At 37.9% G+C, this 14,697-nt stretch overlaps 1 protein-coding gene across 1 annotated transcript in view; it reads left to right on the top strand.

Annotated features, from left to right (window-relative positions):
* LOC134531491 (1,5-anhydro-D-fructose reductase-like) overlaps positions 1 to 14,265 on the top strand; it is a 49,282-nt gene extending 35,017 nt beyond the window's left edge. Inside the window, exons 6-9 of the mRNA XM_063367200.1 lie at positions 4,979 to 5,235; positions 8,357 to 8,516; positions 11,014 to 11,111; positions 14,137 to 14,265. Of these exons, the coding sequence (XP_063223270.1) occupies positions 4,979 to 5,235; positions 8,357 to 8,516; positions 11,014 to 11,111; positions 14,137 to 14,179 (558 nt within the window). The 3' untranslated portion in view covers positions 14,180 to 14,265. The remainder of the gene's footprint in view (positions 1 to 4,978; positions 5,236 to 8,356; positions 8,517 to 11,013; positions 11,112 to 14,136) is intronic.
* Positions 14,266 to 14,697: the final 432 nt, after the last annotated feature.

Raw genomic sequence — 14,697 nt, 5'->3', positions numbered from 1 at the left:
TACAAATTCCGTGCGATATAAAATTTATTTCAATTAATAGAATTATTATAATTGTGGTATTTAAATTTAAATTTGAAATAGCACTCAGTCGTAGTATAATTATTATCCATCGAATTTAAATTCCAATTATTTTGAAGCCCAAAATTTTTTGCCCTGCGATTTTAATGATTTTGAATCTGAAATATGCATTAATGTTTTCTTATACCATAATAAAAATTAACTTCAATCATGTCTAGACAAAAAAATCAATTCCACGTTTTTTTATGTATATTTTAAATTATTTTAATGTTCTTATGAACATAAAAATCTTCTTTTGCAAATATGTATTCAATTTGATATACAAATAAATATTTCTGAGGCAAATATCTGTAATTTCAATTTTATAAAATACATAATTTAAAAGGAATTATATTTAAATCTTAAATTTCATCTTATAAGAATACGTATTAAATTAAATACATAAAAAATTATTGTGGAACAAAAAAATTATATCAATTAATTACATCAATTAATTTTATATCGAGACACAAAATTAATTCATAATTTTTACTCTTGACTGAAGAAAAATGGTTTTGGAAACTATTAGTTTCGATTAAAATTAATTTTTTTTATTTATTTAAGGTTCACTATTTTTGACAATAAATAAGAAAACGGCATGCCATAAGCATCACGATTCGATTTAAAAATGGCGCGCTTATACGCCGATATGTATAGATATATAAAACGCTCGACACTCGACGGCCAAAGACGGAAAATACTCGCTAACGCGTGAAAAAATAGAAAGAGCGAACAAACGGTTTCGTCTCTCACTCGCACTCTCTAGTCATGACGGAGAGTCCCGAGAATAGCCGTAGACCCTTCGTTTGTGTTTAGTTCACACGTACGCTCGCAAGCGCACTAGCCCCACTTTTACAATTACGCTTCACTACTTTCTCTCCGATATTTCTCGTTCATATTTGCAAACACACAGATAGACTTAAGAACTTTTTTTATGTATATTTTGATTCTCGACAACATTTGTTTGAAAATTGTTTCGATTAAACGCCTAGATTCTGATAAAAACAGAGTCAAGCCAATTTTTAATCCTTTTCTCCAAAAACTTAATGTCCGATTGCAATAAAAAAATAGCACCATTCGATTCAGCGTCATCGAATTACCCTTACATTAAGTTTTCAGGTGTGCTGGTAAAAAGTGATTACTTTCCCTCTTGTTGACTGGTCTATGGTGGCTGTGATATAATACAAAATGGTGGCCTCGCACATTCTGCCACTTGTGTCCGGGGAATGTAGAGATATTCTGCGTATGTGTAACAAGACACCCAAAGCTAGGCTGCGACTGTGTGGCAGGACATGTAGAGATAGTCTGTGACTATGTTGCAGGACATATAGAGCTAGAACGCAACTAAGAGCCTGTACATGTAGAGATAGGCTACAACTGAGTGGCAGGACATGTAAAGTTCAGCTGCGAACTTGTGTCTGGGCGCGTATAGTTAAAATGAGACTGTATGGCACGGTATGTACAGCTATGCTGAGACTGTGTGGCAGGGCATGTAAAGCTAGGTTGCGACTTTAAAAGTGTATGTAGTGTTACACTCCTCAGCTTCACTTGATGACTGGGGGTAACTAGTGGATCTTTTGGTTTTAGAAGGCAAAATAATGATTTCGTCGAGATATTAGTACCGCTGTTTTTATTTTACTTTTGATTATTTTCACATATTTTATAAGTTGATTAACAAATATATAAACACTAGCTGCCCGACCCGGCTTCGCACGGCTATACTAATGGGAAAAAATTAAACCACATCTCCCATTTACAGTAATGGTAAATAAAAAAAAATTCTGTGAAAATTTATTACAATGCTGTATAATGTACCGAAGAGAAAATGAATAGCACCGATGGTTTCCCGACTCATGCACGCAACGTACAACTGATGTACCCGTACTTCACTACGGCAGTCTACAGGCAGACCACTCTTGCGCCGCTCATTATATATGCCCCTCCTTGTGGGTACGCCACTGCCACGCGATGCCCGTTGCCATGGAGACGCAGAAGGCATGAACAATGCAAAATCCTGTTCTCATGCAGACAAAGTACCCACTGTTGCCTGGTTTTAACCACCCATGGGATCTAATTTTCGGAAAATGTCATCCTGCGTAACATAAGGAACATTACTGTGAAGTTTCAAGTCTGTAGAATATATATAGATACTTGAAAAAAAGGGCAATAAAAAAATTAAACACACAGAGAGGAAAAAAACAGTAGTTTAGGTTTGCGATTTGTAGCGATAAAAAGTATTTAAATACTAATTGAACTCTTATGAGTATACTGATTGCTTCGTTGTTAATATCACACGGGTGTTTTTTACTTGTATGGGAAAATTAAGAATGATAAGGCATCTAGTGCGTGGCAACAATGTTAATAGGCAATAGGAAATAAACTTCTAGCGCCTGCGGCATTGTCAACACACACTTCGTACGTGTACTGCATGTTGTATCTAACCCCCTCCAATGCATTTGATTCTAAATTGGATTTTTATTAAGGATCCCTAATGTTATTGATAATATAATATAGCCTATAGCCTTCCTCGATAAATGTACTATCCAAAACTGAAAGAATTTTTCAAATCGGACAAGTGGTTCCTGAGATTAGCGCGTTCAAACAAACAAACAAACAAACTCTTCAGCTTTATAATATTAGTATGGATTGACATTGATTTAAAATTACTTTATTAAAAGAATGGGCCGGCCCTCATTAGGAAATTACCCTTAACAACATTAAACATACTCATGAGTAGGAATTCCAGAATATTTATAGCAATTTTGGTCATAAAAAACATTTCTGGTTGTCCGATCTGTTCAACTTCGTGATTCAATGCTTGTCCGAAAATGTTCAAAAAAAACTGAAGGGCTGGCTGTTTGACACTTGCTGGACGAAGTGGAACAACTGACTGGACGTCAGAGGGCCTTATTCATCCGGCCCTTGGAAACTGATCTGGTCCTTGGAATGTGTCCGGTCCTGGGAACTGTCCGGTTCTGGGACACTGTCTGTGAACAGATCTGAAACACATATTATCAGGACTGATTCAGACAGTTGGCAAATAGACAGAAAATGCCTTCTAATCACGATGATGGTCGGGGAGTAAAAGTTGTCAAAACTCACCAAACAGGGAGATGGCTTCCAGGATCAACCCAGAGTCGCGGCGCTCGCAGACTCGCGGTTGTCGCGAAAGTTTCTATGATTAAAAAAAAATAATAATAAATTATCATGAATAAAACATGATTACTCCTACGAGGTAGAGCTACATGGACTGACAAAAGGCTAATCACTACAGTTGTGGGAATCATATTCCTTGTCTAGCTGATTAGATCTTAAAAGAAAAACAGAGAGTCATCCTGATGACAAAGATACGAAATTGTCAGTCCAGAATGGCGGTGCGCTGTAAATTTGGGGCGGCAGCGATTCGTAATTAAGAGGCGAAGTTAAAGAAAAGAAAGGGGAGAGGCTTCGGCTTCCAGACCGACAGGTCCCGAAGACTACCGAGGGGCTTGTCGAGAAATACTTTCTTCGATATCTCGTAGTTCGTTGTACTGGCCGATGTCAGCGCGACCTACTGAGGTGTTTCTGAACCAAGTAGAGGTCGACTCACACGAGGCGACTGCTAGCAGCATGGGGCTTATGGAGCGGACTAGGCTAGCGCTTTGGTGGCCTGGGAAGGAACTACAGGGTACTGGTTACTGCGGGAGATGCCAGAAGGCAGGTTTAGCGGGCGTTCAAACACCCAGGGCAAGTGATTCGCAAAACTTCCGCTAGGGTGCATGAGCATGTACTTTTTTTTGGACTGAAGTCATTGCCTTGGGACCGGCCGACTCTAGCCGGGGTTAGTGGCCAGTAAGTGCTCTGGCCAGTGTTCCCAGGAAAACTTGGTGAGGGGGTGGTTAAAACTGCGGTGACCAGTTGGAAAAAATTATTCGAGATCATGTCCTGAAGTGCTCGCATCAGGGGAGGTCATAGAAATAGCCTGCCCTGAAAGATTGCAGGACATAGCAGTTCTTTTCACAGCTAGGAGGCGAGTTGCAGGCAACGTTTTTGCGCCAAGGCGGGAATAAAAGGATACACAGTCTGACTCGCAAAAGACTCGGCAAAAATCGGATCTAAGGCTAGGAAAAATTGGGGAGGCAGGCCTGACAAAGATTAAACTGGAGTGTACAGAAGGAGGAACAAGTTAAAGTTCTTGCAGCAAAAGAATGATTGGTGACATTATTTTTAAAAAAATTCTAATTTAAAATTGTGCCAAAAATACTAGTTAGCAGCACAGGTGATTTTGGCTGTGACTCTGTGTCAGTGCATTTAATCTAGACTGCGACTGTATGCAGGTAATGATGTGTCAGGTGGCCTCTTTTTGCTTCAGCGTTTAGGGTTAAAAAGCAAGGTAGACCTTGGGTGAAAATATTTGACAGAGCAAGTAGTTAAAGGCTGCGACTGTTAGGCCTCGCATGTATAGTCAGGTTGCGACTGTTTGGCAGGGCATGTGTAGAGGCTGTGTCTATATCACAGGGTTATGTATAGCTAAGCTGCGAATGTGTTTCAGGACACGTGAAGCTATGCTGAGGCTAAGTGGCAGGGCATGTAGTTTTAGAATGTAACTATGTGACAAGGCATGTAAAGCTTAGATGTTACTGTGTTGATGGTCATGTAGGGCTATGCTGTGGGTTTTTTGCTTTTTCAGGGAATGAAGAGCAAGTATATGAATTTGTGGTTAAGCATTTAGAGCTAGTGTTTGACAGTTTTGCATGGCATGTAGAGCTAGGCTACGACTGTGTGGCTTGGCCTGTAGAGTCAGTGTGCGACTGTAAGACATGTCATAAAGAGACTGGTTTTGACTGTGTGGCAGGGAAAGTAGAGCTTGACTGCGACTGTTTGTTAGGAATTGCGGAGCTAGGCTGTGACTGTATAGAGCTAGGCGGCCTCTGTGTTGCAGGGCATGGAGGACCAGGTCGACGCGGGCCGCGCGCGCTCTATCGGCCTGTGCAACCACAACGCGCGCCAGATCAAGCGCATATTGCGCGCGGCGCGCATCAGGCCCGTGTGCCTGCAGATCGAGCTGTACCTGTACTTCCAGCAGCGCGAGCTGGTCGCCTTCTGCCGCGCACTCGACATCGCGGTCGTCGCCTACGCCCCGCTCGGCTCGCCCGGCATGGTCGACGTGTTCACCGAGATGGGCGGCGAGACCGACATGTGAGTGCCTCCAGCTCGTGGCTCGGCGAGCTGCAGGTGGCTAGGACAGTACCGCAGAGAGAAGTTACCTCCGTGCCATTCCACTAGTTTTTAACAACGGCACAACATTTGATGATGTTGTGACGGTATATACCGTAACTAATTTTTATCGCACCGGTGCTACATATTATCTCACGTTTGTATTAGTTCCTGGTATGAAGCGAAGAAAAGGATAACCATGTAATTTAACTATAATAATTATTAAATGGTAAAAACAAGTATCATTAATAATGTTTTAATTGTTGAGTGTTTAGGGTGCGGAATCTATTAATATTGAATTATAACTTACAACAGTATCAAAATTATTTAACAACTTTTGTTTGAACGGTTTTATGTTTCATTGACTTAAATAAGGTTGGATGGCGAGGACAAATAAAAAACCATATTGATGAGATATTTTTCATTACATTTAAGTAGATTTATAATTTTTTATGAATTCTAGATATTTGTGTTCTTTGTGTATCTAATTATAATTTAATTACGCATGTTCGTATAAATATTTTATGATAAAAAAATTAATTTTAAGTTGTTCAATGTTTGATACGATATAGCTTTCGAATTGCTCTGTATATAAACATAAGCGACGTGATATAATAAATTTGGAATAATTGGTGTAATGGTTCCTAATTATAAAATTATTAATAATTAAAATACACAACGTCGGACGACAAGCCTTTAGTATGATATGTATCTAGATCCATACAATGTATGAGGAGGCAAAGTCGTCACTAGTAGGTCATTATACACAGATTAAATATTTAATATTATTCACTATTTCCAAATCTATAATGAAAGAAATGTTCTATTCTCCCAGTGCTAATAAGAATAAAGATTATTTAGTTTGATATAAGAATCGATATGCACTAAAAATTAAACTTAATTACCATTTTCATGGAATAACTACAGGAGAAAACCAACCGACACAGGGAACGATACAAGTATATCAGTCAGAAAGATGCTGTAATGTGTGACAGAATGAAGTCAATTTTCTCGCACGAACAACCACATTGGTAATCCCAAAAACCTTCATATGGTTATATACATAGGTTCAGGGTGGAATGACCCAAAAATAAAAGCAAATGGCACCATGTAAAACCCAAACTAATAGCAGGTAACCATAAGTACACACGATGGAAAGTACGGCGTGAACACGCCAGATAATTAATATGCCAAAGAATAATACACAAAACTTATATATTTATATAATGATCTAAATAAAAAATAAAAACCAATAATTTAATTTCTTAATAAATAAGTATTAAAATAAATTAGAAACGCTATCAGCTTGCAAATGAACAACGCCGCTGGCACGAGCGAAAAAAAAAACTGTAAATAAGATAAAAGTATAAAGAAATATAAATAACACCAGGAAGACCCGACCCAAGACTCAAACCCAGATACTCCAGACTAAGAGCCCACTATCATACCACGCTGCCATCATATCCACCCGAAAGAAAATGGAGGAATTCCGTTCTTAACATGATTTCAATGTAGTATCCTGTTGATGGAGACACTAATGTTGAACGAAAAGTCAGTGAACTCATGAAACCTACAACACCTGAGACCAACCACAGCTGTGCAAGTTGAGTTCCACACCAATCCTTAATATTGCAGACATCATTTTTCTCAAATTCATCTACTTGTATCGAAACAGGTGTTTTCCACGAAGCCAGCACTATTGCTGGCATCTGGGTCCTTTATACCAGTATCTAATTTTACTTGAAGTCCATTGGAAGGTGCTAACAAGTGTGTATAATATTGTTTGTCATCATTAATTCTATTTAATTTTTATCTAATTTTAGAAGTAGTTTATAAATGTTTCTCCGAGCCCAAGGTTCAGGGTGCAGTGCCGTGGTGCCAACCGCCATATTGGACTGTGACGTCACGGTGGCATTCTTGGATAACCTTGACCCTTACCTAGCCTTGAAATAACTTATAAAATGTCTCTGGAGGTTTGACCTTTGATATTTGTATAGTGGCAATTATGATGTGGAATTCAGGTTATGACATGAAGTGGGAGTGATGATGTGAAGTGGAGGTGATGTGGAGTTTAGATGATGAAACAGAGTCGTGGAGATAGTGTTGAGTGGATGCGATTATGTGGAGTCGTGATTACTTTAAATAAAGTTGATGTGGAGTGGTGATTATGTGAAATTGTGTTAATGATGTGGAGTAATGGTGATGTGAAGTTGGTGTAATGAATGATGTCGAGTGGAGGTAATGATGTAGAGTGGAATTGTTGATGTGGAGTGGAGGTGATAACATGGAGTGTAAATTGGTGATTTGGAGGGGAGGTGTTATTATTGAGTGGTAGATATGATGTTGAGTTTAGGTGATGATTTGGAGTGGGTTTGATGATGTGGAGGTGAGGTGTGGATGTGGAGTGTGAGTGGCAATGGTGATGTCTGTGGTTATCGGCCATAAAAAATTTAAAAAAATGTATTAAAAATCTTAAAAAGTAAAAAAAAAAACAATCATTTTCTGTTAGTTTATAATCTTATTATTTCTTAAGTAAAGATAAATATATTTATAACATCACTAGGCAAAATGGTTTATTTATTTTAATTTTTTCAAATAAATATTAGCGGTAGTAACAAACCACAGATTTATGTAGAAAATAATGGTGTTATCGCCAAATGGAAATATTTTGCTACTGCGATAAAAATTGTTATAGAACTTCAATCAAATTAAACATTATTCAAACGCTTAGTGTTCTATCTTCAATACTTTCTCTTTTATTTGCAATAAATTTCTTGTTCAGCTCCAACCTAAAAGACGTATACCAGACATGTAAGTATTTTAGACCATAAATCGTGGAGATTTTTAAAAATTATTTGGCTGTGATCAACCTGTAGGAAAGTTGGTCTGTTGAATTCAGACTCACCTCGTAACTATGCGCAACCCGAATACACCAAGCCTAATTTATTTTTTATTATAATTTAAAATCCTTCCTCTTTTCTTTCACAGCAGATTTTAAAACTGGTATTTCGATTTATAAGACACATTCACATAAACAAATTGAATGCGGCAGGCTGCCTTCTCTGCAAGGCGAGTAGCGAGCTCTACTGGTCGTGTGGCGCAGGATCCCGCGCGTGGACGCGCTCGCCGACCCGACGGTGCTGGAGATCGCCGAGAAGCACGGCAGGACACCGGCGCAGGTGCTGCTGCGGCACACGGTCCAGCGAGGCATCGCCGTCATCCCCAAGAGCAGCCAGCCCGCCCGCATCGAGGAGAACTTCCAGGTGCGCTGTCGTCCACCTGCCAGCTCCGACGAGCCGACACGGCCGTTCATGTGGAGCTGATTCATGTTTATCATCCTCAACTGCTTCCAGCCTGCGGCCGGGTCAGCAAAGACATCTATCCCACCACCATTCCTCCTCCTTAGCTCAGTTCCATTATTCACCTCTCTCCTGCCCTCCTAACTCCAAGCTCTTTCCACCTCATCCTTGGTCTCCTTTGGGGCCTTCTTTCTGTGTACTTCAAATTCATCATTTTCTTTGCTGGGCTCTATAGTTCCATTCTCTGCACATGACCTTATGATGAAAGTGTGGCTTTTTCCATGATCTCATTCAAGTCCTAATATTTAATTTAACTGTGCTTCCTATTTACATTATTGACGGAGGTATACGGCAAATCGGAAATTCCTTACTATTATCAGTTTATTTCGTATGGGGATGGATGATGACCATTGTCGACCAAAGGATGGACACACACTTGCATCATGCCTGTCACTACAATATTGAAAGAAAGCTGTGTGCAGCCACACAGAGCAACTTGTATGTTAGATGAGTATGAGGCAACGTGTAGGATGTGTGCCGAAACTGGAATTAGAAACTACCTTTCTCTCGAATTACATTACCATAACCACAGAATTCAAACAGAAAGTAGAACAGATTCAAAACTGCATTTATTTCAAATTTCGTCACAAAAAATTACATCTACAAACATCCATGCAATTTTTTTTACAAACCTGGAATCACTTATTTTTCACATAGTTGGGCTAAAAATTTACTGACCCCTTTTTGTCGGGAAAAAAAATATTTTCCTTAAACAATAGCTTGGCACAATGCACAGCAGCCAAAACCAAATCCATATCCATACTCTCGCCACGGTTTACTTAGTGTAGCTTACCAAGGACATGACAGCTACTGGGTTAGTGTCCCGGATGTTTTGGTGGTTGCATGGACAATTCACTGAATGCTTCCGGTAGTTAAGTGATCACTTCGCAGAGTGATTCTGAGGTTTGCTTGGTCCATTTAAGAGGTGCTTTTGAGGGTTGCATGGTAAATTCTGGAAAAGCTTCTGTTGGTTAATGGAAATTCACGGGCTGTTTCGAGTCATTACATGGCGAATTAACCGAGTGCTATCGGATGTTATGTGGTAAATTCTGGTAAAGCTTCCGGAAGTTGCATGGTAAATTCACGAAGCCCTTACAGTGGTTCCGTGGTAAATTCACGAAATGCTTTCCATGGTTGCAAGGTCGATTCCCGGAATGCTTTTGGTAGTTGCGTGGCAAATTCTCATTCACGGAGCTTTTTCGGTGTTTGCTGGGTCAATTCTCGGAGTACTTTTGGTGGTTACTTGCATAGGTGTAGCATGGTAAATCATTACATAGTGCTTTCGGTGGTTGCATGATGAATTCTGAGAATACTTCCAGGGGTTGCCTGGTAAATTCACGGAGTGCTTTGTTTGGTTGCGTGTTTAATTCACCGTATGCTTCCCCAGGGGGGGGGGGGGGGAATTATGTGAATAATTGACATATTGCTTTCGGTGACTGCATGTGCCATTTTGGTAAATCTTTCGGGATGTTTCATGGTGAATTCCTGGTGGGTTTTGGAGTGACGGGGGGGGGGGGGGAGGGTTGTGTGGCGAAATCAAAGATGGCTTTCGGGGTAGCGTGGTAAATTCACTGAGTGCTTTCGATGGTTTGTGTGGTCGATTATGGAAGAGCTTTGGTAGTTAAATTGTCAATTACTAGAATACTTTCGGTGGTTGCGTGGTATATTCTGGGAATGCTTCGGGAATTTGCATTATCAGTCTTCGGAGTGCTTCCGGTTTTCTTTTCTAAAGCCATCCCATTACTGTTCTGTCGGACCATTAAATACTTCGGTATTATTACTTTGGATATGGTTGCTGAGAGACTTACACTTTTATGATTTTAATATTTTATTCATTTAATTCTGTTTAATGCTTGAATGTGCTATCTTAAAAAAAATTCACTCTCGACTTAAATGAAATGTTGGTTCATTATTTTTAATAAGGACTATTTAAATATTTTTAATTAAAATACCATTTAGAATTGTTTTCTCTGCCACAAATATTTTTAACTTATATTCACTTAGTGTTATATTATGGGTGAAAATTCGCTTCATTTTTAATATTAGCAAATAGTTTTGTGGTTTTTTACACCAACGAGACCAAGTTAATACATGCTGAAAATATAAGTACAAAAAAAAACACAATTTTAATTTTAAATTTTAGTTATAATTATTAATTAAACATCATGATAAAAACATGAATAAAGTCAACATATGAATCAGTTATGAGATGTTTCAACAGTTTACCAGTGACAAAATGTTGCTTCGCGGTAGTTTCCCACAGTTTAGAATTTATTTCGTTAGTGTTGTCATTGATAGAACAATTGTCAGGGAATAACTCCTGCGGAATGCCACTTGTTCCTTCATTACTCCTCGGTTTGCTCTCCCCTTCTGCCAGTGACTGTACGCTGTTGCTCCTCAGGTGCTGGACTTCTCGCTGGACGAAGAAGACGTCGACCAGTTGGACTCTCTGGATGGCGGCAGGAAGTACAGGCTCTTCTCAGGAAACATCCTCAAAGGGTACTGTTGGTTATCTTGTTTCAAGTGCTATTTAATAGAACCTTGACCTTGACCTCAACCTTCAACTTGACCTTCAAAATTTGCCAAAAATGACCCAAATCCGCATAAATCCACAAAATTTCCAGTTTTTTGGAAAAAACTTCCACCAAAAAATCTCAAAAAAAAAAAATCTCTTTTTCGGGGGAAAAAAAATTCCGTATAGAGGAAAAATTTCCCGTTTTAAACCTTAAAAATGCCAGAGGCTAGAAAAGTCCACAATGAGACTTCAATTCCGCATCTACAAGCCTCCCTAAGCCTCTGACGACATCTTAGATTATAGATCGTTGCTTTTTTCGTTACGACCGCCATCTTGATAATCGGTAATTTTTATGCTAGAAATTAAGATAACATTTTAAAATTAAAAAAAAAATTAAATAATCAAATTTAAATAAAATATTATTTGAAAAACGCACTTATGTCATGGAACTCGGTGTCCTCGGTTCGAACCTGGTGAGGAAAAAAAAATGGAGACCGATTATTCCTCCGCGGAAGACGCCGGCAGACTGACCTCCCACCACTTATGCCAAGATGTACTTATATATATCGGCAGCTTGAATGATGTCATTTCCGCCATCTTGTTTTAATCTGCTGGAGGCCGTCATCTTGTTTTCGTCTGCTAGAGTGCACTACCATCATGTTAGTTTAATTTTTGTCCACTAGAGTGCAGTAGTAAATTATTATTACTGAGACACCACCCATTTTTAAATGTGGTCAGTCTTTGAAATAAACAATTATTTAGCTAGAAATTCGGGAAAAATTCTAAAATTGATTAAATAAATATGCTTTTAATTTTCTGAATCATCCGATCAATTACTGTCCTTGGATCAAACCCTGGGTGATACAAAAAATTAATTTTATATAAAAAATAACAATTTCAATCAATCATGTTCAAAATACTAAAAATAATAATTAAGTTCCTCATATACCGGCCATCTATAAGCCTATATGACCACCATCTTGGAAATTTGTAATAATTGACCTTGAACTATGGAAAAAATTCAAAAAATATATATTGAAAATAATACTCATTAATTTATTAATTAATTCGATTGACTCTTGTCTTCGGTTCGATACATGTTCAATGCAAAAATAGTAATTTAATTAAATATTACATCAATGTAACATAACAATTACAGAATGAAAAGAATTTTTTTTTTTACAAAAACAATGTATTACATAGATCGTACACTACAACAGGGACACTTACAAAAGTAATAAATTCAATAAACACTTAGTTCCTCATTGGCTTGACCTAATTCTTAGCTCCAATCGGTTTACTGAAGACAGAGACTAGGCAGATCCTTTGCCTACATAGACTTTTTTCCCGACAGAGTTTCTCGATACTGTGTTTAACAGACTGCTTCACATCGTTGTAAATGTAAATGGGAGTATTCACTGTCTTGAAAGCGCACTTCTTCTCTTGGTCCTCGAACGGATACAGCTTACCATAGATATAGTCAAGCCACAAGTTATATTTTAAATGTCCGTTCTTTGCTACTTCATCTGATCGATAATTTTATTCCTGATATCGTCAAGAAAAGTAAAAATGTCTTTCTACTCACTGAACGTAATTAAATAATAGTAGTCTTTCAGCATTTCACGAATGCAGATTGCGCCCAGTGGAATCCATGAATCCATCCTGTAATGCATCGAGCACAGTTTGAGGCTTAAATTCATGTCCAGGCCTCACCACATTAGCTTGCTGAACATCTGTTTTTGTGCTTGTACGCATACGATTCTACAATCTAAAGCGAGAAGTTTAAATGTCAACAGGTAGTACATCAGTACGCACACGGACTTCACCTTTACATTTTTTCGCATGCCGTCTTAAATTGTCAATATAAGTAAACCAAACATGACACTCATCGCAGCGGAACTTCCTAAGAGAAGGATTCTTCATGCATCTACTCCGCTCATGTCTTAGTGCAGCATGGGAAAAAGCATGGGAAAATGCGAATGACAAATCACAGTAGCTGTTACAAATTTTTTATTTTGCCCTCACCGGGTTCGAACCAAGGACACCGAGCTCCATGATGTAAGTGCGTTTTTGAAATAAAATTTTATTAAAATTGGATTAATTATTTTTTTATAACTTTTGAATTTTTGGCCGAATTTCTAGCATAAAAATCGCGGATTTCCAAGATAGCGGTCGTAACGAAAAGTGCAACGATCTAGAATTCATGATGTCGTCAGAGGCTTAGGGAGGGTTGTAGATGCGTAATGTAATCCTCATTACGGACTTTTCAAGCATCTGGAATTTTTGAGGTCTAAAACAAGAAATGTTCTCTCAATGCGGCAATTTTTTCCTCGAAATTTTTTTTTTTTGAGATTTTTTGGCGGAAGTTTTTTTTCAAAAACTGGAAATTGTGGCCAGTTTTGGCCAATTTCGGCAAATTTTGAAGGTCAAGATCAAGGTTGCCCGAGATGCCCGTCATGACGTCTCAATCCAAGATGGCGGACTGACAAATTCAATGCACACCCAGAACCAAGTCCCCGGACCGGCCAATATACACTAGGTACTGACTTGCTAGAGTTTTTTTGGAACAGGTTCAAGTAATGCATGAGTGAACATAATGTAACCTAATGTAACCTTTAATGCATTTGCCATGTCAGTATAAGTAAAGCTTTTTCTTGCCTATTTGTATAAGTTTGGAAAGTTTCATATATTTTTGACTCATTAGTTTGAACATGCACTTAACAAAAGCTAATACGAGATTGATTGTTATCAAGACTACATCCATTTACAGATTTACAATTTTAAAAGACGCAATAAGTATTTTGTGTATTAATACTTGAAATCCTGTTGCTACCAGAAAGGCATTTGAAGATGGCGTCCAGTATTGTTTATTTAAGTTCGGCAGTTAATCTGTGGATGTTATTTTTTAATCTTTAATTTTGATATTTTAGGAATGACATAAAATTGACTGCCTTTGAATGCTCCACATAACTTATTTTGAATGAACTCTCAATTTAATTTTTTTTTCAGGATGTCCAAACACCCAGAGTACGCCTACAATGATCCATACTGAGATGTTGGGAGTCTGCCCGAAGTATGAAATATTTGTGAACAGTATTATGTAAGAATAAATTATTTTTCTGTCATTTGTAACTGTCATTGATGATACTTTAGTTTAAGACGTTATAAGTAAGAAAATGACTCAATATCAACTACTTTAATGATTTTATATTCAACATAAATGTTGAAAGACAGATCTTTGAAAAAGACAAAGACACTTTTATAATTATACAATCATATTGAAAACAACAGTAATTTTAATGCTTCGCTATGACATTTTCAAAAAAAAAAGTTTGATCTTTATTGTCGTAACACATCACAAATTTTCTATGTGCGTCAAGAATGTTTCACAAAATTAAAAAAAAACCATAACCTACATATCAAATAAAACTTGTGTGTAGTCTGCCCGAATTTCCTTTTAAAAATATGTTATAATGACACAAGATTAGCTTGAAAAATAAGCCCGCAAGTTTGTATAAATAAGTTTCAAAAAATTGTACACAAAGGACATACATAGTAGTATATAAATGT

This window comes from Bacillus rossius, chromosome 3 (genome assembly GCF_032445375.1).
Source record: "Bacillus rossius redtenbacheri isolate Brsri chromosome 3, Brsri_v3, whole genome shotgun sequence".
Classification (NCBI taxonomy): domain Eukaryota; kingdom Metazoa; phylum Arthropoda; class Insecta; order Phasmatodea; family Bacillidae; genus Bacillus; species Bacillus rossius.
The sequence above is the reverse complement of the archived record's forward strand: the minus strand, read 5'-3'. Positions and strand labels throughout refer to the sequence as shown.